The sequence below is a fragment of the Falco peregrinus genome, chromosome 3, assembly GCF_023634155.1.
Source record: "Falco peregrinus isolate bFalPer1 chromosome 3, bFalPer1.pri, whole genome shotgun sequence".
In the NCBI taxonomy this organism is placed as follows: Eukaryota; Metazoa; Chordata; class Aves; order Falconiformes; family Falconidae; genus Falco; species Falco peregrinus.
This window is the reverse complement of record NC_073723.1, coordinates 84,170,933-84,182,977: the sequence shown is the minus strand read 5'-3', so window position 1 is coordinate 84,182,977 and position 12,045 is coordinate 84,170,933. Positions and strand designations below refer to the sequence as shown.

General features: G+C 41.2%; 1 protein-coding gene across 1 annotated transcript in view; it reads left to right on the top strand.

Moving 5' to 3' along the window:
- DAP (death associated protein) overlaps nucleotides 1–2,892 on the top strand; it is a 56,763-nt gene extending 53,871 nt beyond the window's left edge. The window contains exon 4 of the mRNA XM_055800047.1: nucleotides 76–2,892. Coding sequence (XP_055656022.1) covers nucleotides 76–195 — 120 coding nt within the window. The 3' untranslated portion in view covers nucleotides 196–2,892. The remainder of the gene's footprint in view (nucleotides 1–75) is intronic.
- Nucleotides 2,893–12,045: the final 9,153 nt, after the last annotated feature.

The window sequence follows — 12,045 nt, the reverse complement described above, 5'->3', positions numbered from 1 at the left end:
AAATGTCCATCCACTTGAACTGGAAAGTACTCTTTTAATATTTCTTATATTCTTTCTGGTGTGTTCTTTGAACAGGGTGATAAGGACTTCCCTCCAGCTGCGGCTCAGGTGGCTCATCAGAAACCACATCCTTCTGTGGAAAAGTTTCCTCACCCTCAACATGTCAAACAGCACATCCACCAGCCTCGCAAGTGAGCTCTCCATCAAAATCACAGCCAAACTGCCATCAGTGAATAATTTTTTGAGAGAAGACAAAAATCCTTTAGGATTCACACTGTCAAATCAGTAAAATTGACCTCTAAAATAATATACTGTTTCTTATATTTTAATTCTCAAGGGTTAATAAGAATGAAGACATTGTTCAGTTGTTATCCCAGATGGAAAATTCTCTATTGCTGATCAGGGGTGGGTTTTTTAGAAGATTTTCTTTTTGCCAAGATAAAACTTCAGTGTGAATAATATGATTAATGAGCTTAAAACTTGTACTTTTAGTTGTGGCATTGCAATAGCGGATAATTAATGTAGTTTTTATGCTAAGCTGGTAAGGAAGAATAGCCCTTTTGTACTGGAACCTTTACTATCTGGAGGGAGTTTGATGTGTGTGTTGAGACAGAAATGGGTAGCTGTCTTGTTTACGTAGAACCCTTGCAGTCTTCAGTATCCTGCAGTGTTACACCCTAATGACTGTGCCCTCTGATTTCAACTAGTGAGGTGGTAAAAGGGCCCAAAAACATTCTCAAGTGGGCAGAAATCCAGCTGAATCTTCTTTATACCCCTTTGCACTCGCACAGTCTTGCTGAGGTTCTTCCATTTGGAGGTCTGTGTGTATGAAGAGGGGAGAGAAATCAGTTACAAGAAAACTGATTTGTGATCTCATGGCTCTCACTGGGGGCTGTATTTTTGAGGTGATGATTTCTCAGTTCCAATAACAAGCTGAAGGAGCTCAGGACCCTCCAGAATTGAACTTAAAATAAACTGGTGAAAAATCTGTTTGTTTTTTTTTAACTTACAATTTGAGATCACATTTGAAATTAAGGAGTTACCGTTAGTATAAGTGTTTCATTTTATGACCTAGCCTCTGTTGTGCATCCCATTTTTTCCTAGTCTTCTTATTGTGAATAAAGACAGTAGTGATATGAGGGAATAAAGAAGAAACTTTTCAAACAGAGCAGTCAGATTAGTTTTGGCCACATAATTAAATCTTTTGATTGCACAGTTCAAAATCACTTAGCTCTATCATTTTCCTTCTGCAACTCATCTCAGTAAAACCCAAGAAAATAACTTTTTAAACATTCCACCTGCATTTTTGAAGTGTGCTTCTGTTTTTAACAGACTCTAAATATACAGTACAATCTCTAGTACCCTCTATAAAACTTCTAATAACATCAAAAAAGTGGGTACAGCTAGTGCTGCAAATATTCACCTGGCAAATCAGAGAAAGTTTGGGGTCACTTGGGGCTTTACTTATTCATTTACGTTTAAAATCAAGTAGTATTGAAAACCAGCGAGGAGAGTTTAAAAAATGTTATTTTAAAAAAATTCTGCAGACTAAATAATTATTCCTGGAGTAGCTGATTTAAAACAACAGCAGTAGCACAATTGTGAAATATGGCCCATTTCGTAAGTGGAATAACTCACTTCATGTGGGTGGGAGGGACCTGACATTTCCATCTCTTCATAGTCTTGAAATGGAAATGATGTTTTGCAAAGAGTGTGCATGGATATATGTATTCTACACCCAAGGAAGGATGTACAATCTGTATATGCAGTCCTTATTACCATTTTAATTAGATAACTGTACTTGCCTTAAGGAATGAGTGTTGTTTTTAAGAATTATTCTGTATTAGAGTATGCATGGTTTTGAAAATAACGCTTTCTGTTTCTGATGTTGGCACATCTGAGGCCTTCTTTGTAGCTGCTCATGAGTGTGCAAGTGATTCACACATGAGCAACTCTTTCATAAGGGTGGCACTGTTGAGCCTTGTGGAGTATCTGCATGAGGTAATTTGCTGGCAGGAATGGTTGCAGATTCAGGACAGAAAGTGGTGGCATCTCACTGATGGTGCAACCAGTAGCTGTCAGTGTGCTGCATCAGCAATGAAACAAGCAGACGAGTGCAGTTGCTTGGTACTGGTAGCTGCTGGCTGGATGAGATTGAGCTCTCATCGTCTTGTGCCTGCATCTGAAGTAGTGTCTAGACTCCAGCTATAGTCAATGGTGGTGTAGTCAAGACAGTCGGTGAGTTTACATATGGTGTCTTTGACCAAATGGAAGTGTCTTTCAAGATGAGCTGGATCACTCTCGACTCCATTGACTGCAGTGGAAACCTACACATACCTCAGTGCAGAAGCACACGATTAGGTGGGGCTAGGTACCTCTGTCTACCCTGTGTCTAGTAAAAGCTGGAAGAAATGCTTCTGAAAGCAGCACCACATTTTCATTCCAATACCAGAAGTTAGGAACATGGATGATGTTGAATTACAAAGTACTGCAATATATACAGCATATATAGCATACCTGAATTTTGTCTTTGATTACTTAGATGGATATGTAAGACTGTACAGTGGAGTATGGCTCTCAATATAGCTTTACCGGCTTTTAGAGTGCAGGAATTCCTACATGGTTAGAAAATGTCTCTGTATGAAATTGTATTATATATTGTTGAGAGGTATCCATGTTTATAGGTGTCCTTACCAAAGCATTGCCTGGCCCAAAATAAAAATCGTAACTGGTGGTTTGGATTGCCTACTGATGGTTATTCACCCTTTTAAAATATGTTGCAATAACATACAAGCACATGAGATGTTCAGATGTTACCTCGAAATGATTGCAAAAGAAATTTTCTGTAATCGTCAATGTGGCAATAATGCAACAATAAAGCATGAAGTTGTATATTGGGCTTTTTCTAAGTACAGTGTAAATCAGCAGAGTGTGGTTTTGTGGGGTTTATGGGCTTTTATTACAGAATGCTGCGTGACTAATGAACATTTTATAGATGGTGAAATTTATTAGGAAGTTTTATGATACAGTGGATGAGCTGTTTTGGATAGTCCAGTCTAATTTAAAATAAAAACTAGAATGGTAGTTGTTTTCCGCTATGAAATTGGAGATGCTCACTTGATCCTGGTGAAGCTATAGAATCTAAGCCTGGTAATAAATTGGTACGGTAAAGGAAATCAAATGTAATATTTTCCATTGCTTTTCAAGTTCTAGTCTTCTTTCAGAAAGAAGTATTGTATCAGAAGAGGTGGCAAGTTTCTTACAAAACTGCAGTTAACATTTACATAGTGCATTTCAAAACACAAGTGATTCACAGAAGAGTTTGGAGAAATGGGCACAGTGTTTCTAGAAGCTTTCCGATACTTCAGACACCCTATATTTAGTATATGTGTAGTGTGTATATAATAGAACAAATATATATGGTACAGTGCAGATACGATAGATACACTGCACTGGGACTATTGCAGTGTTACATCGTTAGACTCTGCACTCACATTATCATAGAACCATGGAATCGTTTACGTTGGAAAAGGTCTTTAAGATTAAGTCCAACCGTTAACCTAGCACTGCCAAGCCTACCGCTAAACCATGTCCCTAAGTGACGTGTCTTTTAAATACCTCCAGGAGCAGTGACTCAACCACTTCCCTGGGCAGCCCGTTCCAGTGCTTGACAACCCTTTCAGTGAAAAAAGTTTTCCTAATGACCAGTCCAAACCTCCCCTGGTGCAACTTGAGGCTGTTTCCTCTTGTCCTTCTATCACTTGTTACCTGGGAGAAAAGACTGACCCCCACCTTGCTGCAACCTCCTTTCAGGTCGTCATAGAGAGCAGTAAGGTCTCCTGAGCCTACTTTTCATGCTGTGTTATTAAAAAAATGTTGTCTTTCATTACAATTTGGGGAAAATAAATGAGGTCTAGCATAACGTTGATCGAGTCATGACACGTTCCATGTCCCTGCTATCAGCAGTATTGCAAATGCTATTAGTAATTAGAAATTATTTACTTCTAGTTTCAACAGTATGATTTACTCTTTTGTCATCAATGTCTTGAAACATACGTCTTGTACTTTGATCCATGGTGGTATGCTCATCACATGCTCCTGTCTGTTTAATTAAAACATTCACAGCAATCTGTTTCATACAAAGCTGAAGGGAATAAGTTTTTGTCCCTTTGGAGTAACTTTATTCTGAATACTCACCATCTTCATGGAGGAGGAGGGTGTGGGTTTTATAAAACACTTTTCATATCCCCTTCAGATTTGGGTATTTCAAGTTTAAAATGAGATTTAAGTCTAGGCCATTGCCTTTAGCTACAGGATTAAGGTATGTTAATTGCACTTGGGAAAACTGAGGCTATCGGTAAGGGATTGTTTACAGCAGGCAGAGATGTTCCTGGTCAGACACTGCAATAATGTAAAGCATTAAGATGACAAATCTCAGTTTTAGTTGTATTTCTTTGTACATAGACCTCCTCCCTCACACGATAAAGACGCTTGAATGTAACTGGTTACAGCTGATGTTCTTTCCTGTCAGTAAAAGAGGAATGCAGGTCATGGTAACTCGAGGACCCTCAACGAGAAGAAACAAAGTCTACAGCAGTAAATCTTCATCAGATTTCTTCAACAGATGGGTAAAGTACATCTGCATTGTAGCTGTAGCCTTTGATAAGCACGGTGCATGATTGTATTCTGTAAAATTAGTAATGGTACTAAGTACCTGACTTGCTTTCCTAAAGAATTATTTTTTTCCTCAAAATTTTTCTATCAGACCTGTAGTGTGCACTCTTTTTTCTTAGGAAGGTGAAGGCTTGTATTTTGTTTGTCACTGTGTTCTTGGGTTTTCTTTAAGAACATGTATTTGTTGGTTTTCTTCATCCCCCATCAGAGCAGAGACTGCATCTAGTGTATACTGGTTTTTGAGTCTTTCCATGAAACGGTAGCACTAGTGTTTAGATAGGAAGCCTGAGAGGAGAGGTGGAATGGGTTGCTGCTGGATGAAGCGCTCCATGAATGAAGAAGTCAGTTCTGTTGCAGACTGTTTCCCTTCCCTTCAGGACGCTGATCAGAGGCAAGAAAAAAAAATACAATAGCCTTTTTTGAGAATGTAATTTATTACTTCTTGGAGCTGATGAGCATGCATGGATGCTGACAATTTTTTGCCACTCACAACGCTGCCAGGGACAAAACTGAAACACAGATCCTAAAGCCATTGCAAGCATCGATTTTGCAAGTGACCTTGAAAGAAGCCCTGTAATATAATCTCAGCTGCCCAGCTTGCATTGGAGATATTTTTAGAAAACTTGAGTGGCTGGTGTTCTGTAGGTCACTCGCGGCTTTAGAAAAAGAAAAGCATTTGTAATCCACAGTGGTTTTAAGGATTATGAAAATTGTTTAGCTGTTAACAAGCTGTGAGGTCTCTATAACTGACAGTAAGGACACGTGTATTACCATTGATATATTCTCACATTGTTGTGACTAAAGCCGGTCCAGCAACATGGTTTTTTATCCTTTCTGGCTGACAAACAAGTGGCAGGTTATGAAGATATATAAAGTAACTTCTTACAAGATGTTTCTGCTGGGCTCTCAGGTGTCAATGGGTATCTGATACCCTGTTAAGGAGGATAATGAGACATCACTTTGTTACATCCAGAGGATGTAAGAACTGCACTGGAGAGCACAGCAACTACCCTGGCTTCCCTCTTAAACCAGAAGTTTCTCTTGAAATACAGAACAGCAGATTTAGTTAAAATGAAAAGCGAAAGTTACCTACGAATGTCTGCATGCTGCCAGCAGTTAAAATAACTGGTATCTCATCATGTTTCAGACATGACTGAACCCACAGATATGTTTAATGCTGTTCTGAGTAAAACTGCACTATCACAGATGGAGTTTCGCACTTCACTTGTAAGAGAGAAGCAACACGTACTTCATTGATATAAAACAGTGAGTTAACAAAGGTCAGTGTTAAATGTGACAGTGGTCTAACAGGATTCAGTGACAAGGTACACTTAATTATTTACTGCATAGAGGACAGGGTCAGACAGCTTGCCTGGTGGTGTCCGACAAGCAGGGTCCGATACCTGGTGTGCAATAAGCCAATTTTACACACAGAGCTGAGGTATTTGTTTCATGCCTGTGCAGAGATGGATGCTAGGTGGCAATTCCACAAAGCTAGCGCCATACGCAGAAGAACTACAGCATATTTGTCCTGCTACATGATTAGCAAAACCTGCCTAAATTCACACTTACTGGTTAGTTACATTCAGGTTAGCCTCACTTGCCATGTAGATGAGCACACATCCTCCTTACAGGCGCAGGGGCAGCTTTTGAGTCTTACAGGGTGGTCGCGGTCTCCCCCTGCCGCCTTTACCTTTCCTCTAGTTTCAGTCTCATTCTGCTGACTTCTTGTCTTTGTTGCAATTAACCGGCTGTTGGCATCTTCTGGGGTAAGATGTTCCCCTCTCTGTCAGCCTTTTAGTTCTTCTTCAAGGGCTTAGTTGTTAGCAAAGCATGCACTGTTTATACCAAGTAACCATGCTAGCAAAATGAAGCTAGTGGCTACTAAACCTAGGTATTAACTCAAACCTATGGCTACACAGGGAGACCCTCCCGTTGAGCCGTGAGGTTCAGAAAGGACCCTCTTGCTTTCTAAACTTCTCTGAGAGGAGTCTGAGTGCAGCTGGATCCAATCCTAATCCATACTTGGTTTTATGTCTAAAGGATTATATGTGCACAATAACAAAGGTTTCCATGTTTAGCATGCTGTTTATCACTTAGGAGGATCTGTTGCGGCAGGGAATCTCTCAGCCTGGAGGAGTAACCCTGAGAGGTGTCCCTCCTTGGGGACATCCCAGTGTGCAGCCCACTGCCAAGCAGGAGAGCTCAGCGGGCCCTGGGCTGTCCATGACTTATGGAGTAAGAAGATTGATTTATAATCACATTTGTACACCAGCAAGATGTCTGGGTCACTGTTCCAGACAGGCCTTGGGTACCGTGTTGCCCTCCATCCCCCAAAGTCCACAGTAGGCTGGATGCAGCCATTGCAGCCCCGCTGGTCGGTATGGCCTGAGCGGGGGGAGCACACTGCCATGGGTAACAGAATGCCGGCGTTTGGGTCTGAAGGAAGGCAGGCAGGCATCAGTTTTCTGCTCATTTTACACTTACTTGTGAACCTACTGTATTTATCTGAAAGCTTTTCTTAGATATTTTTTTTTAAAAAAAGCCTTATTTCTAAAGTCACGTACACCTAATCTGAGGCTTCTTTTCATTTTGCAAGTGATACATAGCTCTGCAGTGAGGGTTAACCTTCCACTTGCTTGAGTTCTGCTAACCTCATGGTTCATTTCTTTGAAAAGCTGTTCTAATCCGTGATTCTTTGAGCGAATTCAGAGCAGATTTTCACAAACCGGAGCCATAGACAGCAGGTTCCAGCCAAGAGACTCCTAATGCTGATGGAGGTCAAGGAGAAAAGGGGAGAGTGCACAGAGGTGGTTCAGGAGGGATGGAGGTGAGCCACCAGCTGCCTCAGAAGGTCCAGAAGGTGGGTGACAGTGGTAGGGATAGTAGTCCTGAGCCAGCAGGACAGAGCACACGTATGGACCTGGTCTTTTTCACCTCCCTCTGTTGTCCTGGTGTCTGTTACTGAAGTATTATAGAAGCATGGGCTGAGTGGAGCTCTGGTTCTCAGCTCCAAGCATGTCTGTCCCCAGCAGCAGGGTGGGTCGGCCGGGTTTGTAATGAGGTAGTGGGGAACTCCAAGGAAGCTAAAGGTCTTGTAACTTTGTCTCTTGAAGACCAGCAGACTGGGGCACGCGCTGGTGGAATGTTGTGCACTTGGTTTTACTTTTTGATGTATTTAAATCTGCAGTGAACAGGAGCTGTGACTAAAGCAGTAAACCCTCAAGTATTAAAATTATAATAGTAAGTGGATCAGCACAGAAGTGGGTTCAGTTGTGCTCTGTAAAACTTGTTATAAGATGATGAGAGAAAAGAAACTCAGCTTTCAGAACTGGATACTGACCATTTCTTAAGCCGCTCAGTGACCTCAATTTCCACTGCTTAATTATGTACTGAAAGTACAATTCATTGATTTGTAAATATACATGTCCTTGAATCTTTTTGCATGGGAGGAATCTTTGGTTGAGGAATATCTGCAAATGTATTTTAACAAACTTCTGGCTTTTCTCACCTACAAGGTTTAGCATAAAGAAATATATATAATATCTCTTTGCTGCAAAAGCCGGCACTGGGTGTATGCACATGTAGTATGTGGAATTAAGACATATCCTAGTTGAACTGAGACTTAATTAATATTCTCATGTGTGTGTACCTACAAGGAGAGAGAACAGTCAATTTTAGAAACTAAGATGTAATATTTTTTTCATCCCAGAGGCATTAAGCAATATGAGATCAGATTCCTTGGAACACACGCTTTGGGTGAACACCTTTAATATCCTTTCTGTAGGTAGTTTTTCGCTGTGTTAAATCTGGGCTGCTAATAAAAAAAGCTAAACAAACTACATTAGAAGCTGATTCCTTACCAAATTCCTACTCTCTGGGTAGAAGATAATGAACTGCAAATGTAAGAATTCTCTTTCAGGGCCTGATTTATCACCCAGAACAAAACAAACATTAGCCTGCTGCTGATATGACAACTGTGACAGCTGGAGGGGTCTGGAATGAAAGGCTGAAGCCTTAAATAAGCCTTTTAACTGGGCTTATTACGGGGATGTCTCTTAAACGCACAGCCTTGCTTTTCACCACATCAAATATCTCCTACAACATACATACTGGAAACCTATACTTCATAGTACAAGAGCTATACCTTGCATGCTAATAGCTGGTTCACCACTAGTGAATTGTTGCCAAGATAAATATGTATAGAAAGATAAATACAATAGAAAGTATAGAGTGTGATCTGACTATTTATCATGACTCATAATATTCCTCTCTCCTAGGTTCATATGTTTAGTTTGTTTACAGACACAGGTTTTTTCCTGGCTGTCATTGTGTGCAGCATGTGTCACTCTCTGATGGTCAGTCCTTTGCAACAAGTTTGACTTTGTTCTGGGGGAGCAGATTAAAAGGCAGAATCTTAAAGGGCGGAAACTATACCTTAAAAGGTATAGAAAATACTACAGATGGCACCTAAGCAGATTTCTCCTGGGAGATTTAGGAGTCCTACAGATGTAGGATCCTTCAAGGCAGGTTATTTCCCCATCCCATGCAGGCCACCAGTCTTTCAGAGAGAATTTTTGCTTGGTGTTTACAGAGTCCTATTAACTTCAGTGATACTCTGCAAGAAATTAAGGTAACTTCAGATTTATTTTGCAGGACTGGAGTGTCAAACTAGATATTGTACATGAGGTAGGGACCTCCAAATGTCTCTCTTCTCAAACACTGTAAGGCGTATCAACCTGAAAAAGGTGGAGGACAAGACTTGCGAGCAGATCCTTTATGTGAGTTGTGTTTGTGGAGCTCTGCCAAGGAATGTCAGTGTTAGGTGGCTATGTCCTATCTTCAGTTCTGCAGCTTGGTGGCTACTAAACCAGTTCTTTAACATTGGTTTCTGGGCTTTTTGCTGACTCACAAGTGTGTTCTAAAGCCTTGGCTTCAGGGAGTGAAATGAAATTTGTCATGTAAAATATGACTCCAGCCTGTTGTTGTGTAGGCCACATGATTTCAAAAGTAGGGGACTGGAATTCAACAGAGCTCCTTGGAAGAAGGAGCACCTGTCTGTGGAGTGCTCCCTGCTGGAATAGCAAGTTTAGAAGAAAAGGTGGTACAAGTGAAAACCTGAGTTATTTTGAAAACAATTGAACAAAATACTTCAGAGCAAATTAGCTTACTAGATAAGAAGGGGGAAAAAACACTGTTATAGCACAGAGGTGTACATGTACATCTTTATACATACATGTATATTTCAGTATTACCTGATTTTAATAACTAGGGGAAAAGATCAGAATTTTGCAGTTCCTAATAAATGAGTGTACAGTCTGTTTCAGCAGAAACAAACAAGTCCTACCAACCCGTTCTTTGAGAAATTACATAAACTCCCTTTTCATCTACAAAAGCCATCAGAGGGTTACTGCTCTGCAGTTTCTCCTTTACTTAGGTGTTGCTTTGCCTATAATCAAACAAGTCTGCAAAGCAACTGGCAAGATACCTGCTTGGCCTGGAGATACCAATGAAATGTTTTTAATAGTTAGAATCAAGCAGGAACTTCTCTCTTGATTTGTTGTCCTTTATGTTCTGAAAATACACATATTTCTGCGGCTGTTTGTAAGGAGCTGGGATGATAGAGTGAAAAGATTAAAGCACAGCATTTCAGGAAGAAGAGAGGTACCAATTACCCTGAGAAGCAATTCTAAATAGCATTAGTGACCTGGCACTACTACTCTGAAAGATGTCTAAATAAAGATGGCACGTTTGTGTTCATTGTGGGCCACTGCATTTTGATAGCTTATAATATGTACTCAAGGTAAAACGCTGGAGCTGATGTAAATGGAGAATATTACTTTGATATCATTATAGTTCTAATGGGTAATATAAGCTACAAGCAGTGAATGAGCTTGTATTTTCAGCCATATTTGCTGGCATTAATAACAATACAGCTGAAGATTTTTTGCTTTCCATCAACCGTGCAGCAAAAGGTCTTCACTGTAAAAGGAGAGGTGAACTTGTTTTTACTCTGCAAACTTAACAGAAATGCCTCTTTAGAACAGATCTTTGATCCCAGTGCAGCTTGCTGACAGCATCTGCTGGAGTTGGCTGGGGCATGACTTCAGTAGGATCAGTGCAAGTTTGAGTGAGACTTTTTCTGGCTTCATAGCCTTTCCCATCAGGAACAACAAGGGCAGAGGGAGAGAGATTCTGCAAAAACATTGACTAAGGTGTAGGAGGAGGGTCCTGACTTATAAACAAAACCTGTTGGACCTGGTGTCCCTCAGAAGCAGCACTGTATAACACAGAGGCCTGTCCCATCTCCTGGCATCTCGCTTCCCAGTGCTGCCATTCTCAGGGACAGGCTGTAATGTCACGCCGTGGCCTGGCTCCTGCATGTGCCTTGCAAACTCACAGATTAAATGTGGTATAACGACTGGTATTGCTTTGTGGTGCGCTCAGCTTCTTAGTGGCAAAAGCTTGTCCAGCTGTGGGGAGGTGTCTAAAAGCAGGGGCTAGGAGAGCATCCAGGGGAGAGACCTCAAGCTGACCATGCATCTTTTCACTCCCTAAAAGTGCCACTGAATGCCAAGTCAGGTAGGTATTTTCTGTGGATTCAGAGGGACAGTTTGGAAGAGAAACAGAATTCGGGAAAAATATTAATGAAAGATCATGGTGGCAGCTGGCTGATCTAACCTTGATATTTTGAGAGGGAAATGCTAACACCTTCTTGGAAATGCACCCTGGAAATATTGAAGTTGGGACTGGAAGGAACAGAAATGAGAGCCCTTAAGGAAGGTGCAATTCAGAAAAGAAGTGAATGCACCACATCATTATGCAGGACTACTTTGAGGTGCTCAGAGTAAGCAAATCATGAGCATCTATTTTGTGTATGCAACAACTGCAACGGGAAGAAATACACGCATGAGTGCCTAGCAGCTTTCACTTGCCTGGCCCCATCATTTCTGTAAGCACAGATCCCATCGTCTTCTTCCTTCCCTTCAGCTTTTGCAGAAGAGGTCACCACACTGTCTTGCACAGTCTTATGGTGACTGCTTCTCAACTGCCCTGTCCCCCTTCCCTGAAACTTAGCACCACTGGAGCTGCGCTCCTGGAGGGAACTAGGCATGCTCCTGTCTGTACATCGCTGCTGCCAACATCCCAGAGGAGAGGCTCTCAGCAAGGGGAGAAACATTAATGCCAACCAGATGCCTTTGGCTTGCTCAGAAATTTCACCTGGGGTCAGCTGAGGTGGGAGAGTGTGGGCATGACAGAGGTCTGTACATCAGGGACAAAAACCAAATAGTTACTCAAAGAAAAGGCATTTCAAGGCTGTCTTTGAGCACCAACAAAGCCTAAGAGAGGTCATGAAGTATCAGAAAGTGG